A 2,288-nucleotide genomic window follows, 5' to 3' on the forward strand; every position below is an offset into this window, starting at 1 on the left:
ATTGGAATACTTAAAGATTGATATAATAAAGGAAGTTATGAGTACATAAGTGGATAAAGAAAATGAAACTATGCCTGTCACATGATCCATCATAAGACTTTGATTATAAGCTCAAAAGCTTGCTCAGAGAATGAGACGATGAAACAGGAGTTGACTCCGAGTGAAGGGAGGGAACATGGCATATGGGAGGGAATGAAACGCAGTCAGTGTGGTTTAGGAGCAAAGAATGAGTGGACTATGGTGCAAGATGAGATTGGTGAAGTGCCTTGCGGTCAAAATTACACTGAGTTTTGAAGTAAATGTTAGGAATTTTTTTAAAAAAATTTTTTTCATAACTTCAATGTTCTCCATTGCTTGTTTTTTACTTTTTTTTAACAAGAAAAGACATGCATTATTTTGAAACAAAGAAGTGACATGACCATATTTTCTTTTCTGTAACAAATCAATTTGTCTGCTGTGTGGCCTTGTATTGGACAGGGCAAAAGTGGGCAGGTTAAACTAATTAAGAGAGAGCAGTACTCTAATCAATCAACAATGGCTTGAACTAGAATAGTGACTACACCGGTTAATAGGAGCAATTCTTGACCTTCTACAATGTCTAAATACTAGAATTCAGCCTGTGTCTTCAAAAAGCTCACAATCTAGAAAAGATTCACAAACAAGTAGTTCTACCATCCTGTAACACAACGTTTCATTAAAAGAGATCTTTCATACTGAAAGAATTCCAGGAAGCCTCCATTGTTCCCCTCATTCCTTCACTTTGTGCATCCTCACTTTCACCATCCTGTATGAAGTTCAACTCTCATTCCTTCCATTGCTACTTTTGTTTCTTTTCTCCATTCTTCATAGTGGTGATTTAAGGGAAAACCATATGACCCAGGATGCAACTCACACCAGTGCCTGAAAGTGAGTGAATCATCTTCACATTGATCCCCTTCTTGCAGTAAACCAAAGCCCAGAATGAACTGCAGCAAGGCCCCTGACTTTGTCCTCTTGGGGTTGTCCAATGATCCTGAGCAACGGCAGTTCTTCTTTGGTGTCTTCCTAGCCATCTACTTGCTGGGCCTCCTAGGCAACTTGCTACTTCTGCTGGCTATTGGTACTGACATTCACCTACACACTCCTATGTACTTCTTCCTTGGCCAGCTTTCTCTGGTGGATCTCTGCTTCACTTCCACCACAGCTCCCAAAATGCTGGAGACTTTGTGGACCAGTAATGGATCTATCTCTTTCTTTGGATGCCTGGCCCAATTATACTTCTTTGCTGTATTTGCTGATATGGACAGCCTGCTTTTGACTGCCATGGCTATCGATCGCTATGCTGCTATCTGTCATCCTCTGCGTTACCCACTCCTGATGACTCCTTGCAGATGTGGCCTGCTGGTGGTTGGGTCATGGGGAATGGCCCACTCCATCTCTCTGGTCCATACCCTATTGCTATCCCAGCTATCCTTCTATATGAATCAAGAGATTCCCCACTTCTTCTGTGATCTAGGCCCACTCTTAGGGCTCTCCTGCTCTGATGCCCACCTCAATGAGGAACTAGTGATGGCTCTCACTGGGCTTTTAGGAATCTGTCCTCTCCTTTGTATTATAAGCTCTTATGCCTATATTTTCCATGCTGTAGCTAGGGTTCCATCTGCAAAGGGGAAAAAGAAAGCTCTGGCTACATGCAGCTCCCACCTCTCCACAGTCATCCTATTTTACAGCACAGTCTTTGCTGCTTATCTGAAGCCGCCATCAAAGTCTCATTCTTCTGGGGAGGTAGTCACTGCTGTCATGTATACCCTGGTAACCCCCACTATCAACCCTTTCATTTATAGTCTGAGAAATAAAGATGTGAGGAGTTCTCTGAAAAGGATTCTGGGCATGGAGAGTTCTCAGGATTAGAGGTAATCCCCATAACTAAGCACTTTGGGGGAAATCACTCCCCATTTTGTCACATTTGCAAAGTGAGTCTGTTAGCACAAAGGCTGTTCAATCGATTGGAAAGAACACTAAAGTAGAAATCAGGAGAACTAGATTCTAGGTCCCACTTTGTTCTTGCTGTTATTACGGGCCATACAAGTCGACTCCAAGTCACAGCAACCCTTGTATAACACACTTAATGTCGTCTGCTCCAACACCAACTTCATAACTGCTGTGTTTGAGCCCACTGTTGCATTCACTGTTTCAATCCATCTCATTAAGGGTCTCTCTTTTTCATTGAGCTTCTACTTTACCAAGTATGATGCTCTTCCCCAATGACTGGTCCCTCTCTAGATATAGGTTTTAATTAACAGGGAAGC

At 42.4% G+C, this 2,288-nt stretch overlaps 1 protein-coding gene across 1 annotated transcript; it reads left to right on the plus strand.

Annotated features, from left to right (window-relative positions):
- The first annotated feature begins 960 nt into the window (after positions 1–960).
- Positions 961–1,890, plus strand: LOC102820258 (olfactory receptor 1N1-like). The gene has a single exon (XM_006877641.1). The coding sequence runs from the start codon at positions 961–963 to the stop codon at positions 1,888–1,890; it is 930 nt and encodes a 309-aa protein (XP_006877703.1).
- The last annotated feature ends 398 nt before the right edge of the window (positions 1,891–2,288 follow it).

The sequence above is a fragment of the Chrysochloris asiatica genome, unplaced genomic scaffold (genome assembly GCF_000296735.1).
Source record: "Chrysochloris asiatica unplaced genomic scaffold, ChrAsi1.0 scaffold00546, whole genome shotgun sequence".
Lineage (NCBI taxonomy): Eukaryota > Metazoa > Chordata > Mammalia > Afrosoricida > Chrysochloridae > Chrysochloris > Chrysochloris asiatica.

What these genes read in the sequence shown, in the direction of transcription:
- LOC102820258 (XM_006877641.1), top strand. Translation starts at nt 961, where the DNA reads ATGAACTGCAGCAAGGCCCCTGACTTTGTCCTCTTGGGGTTGTCCAAT.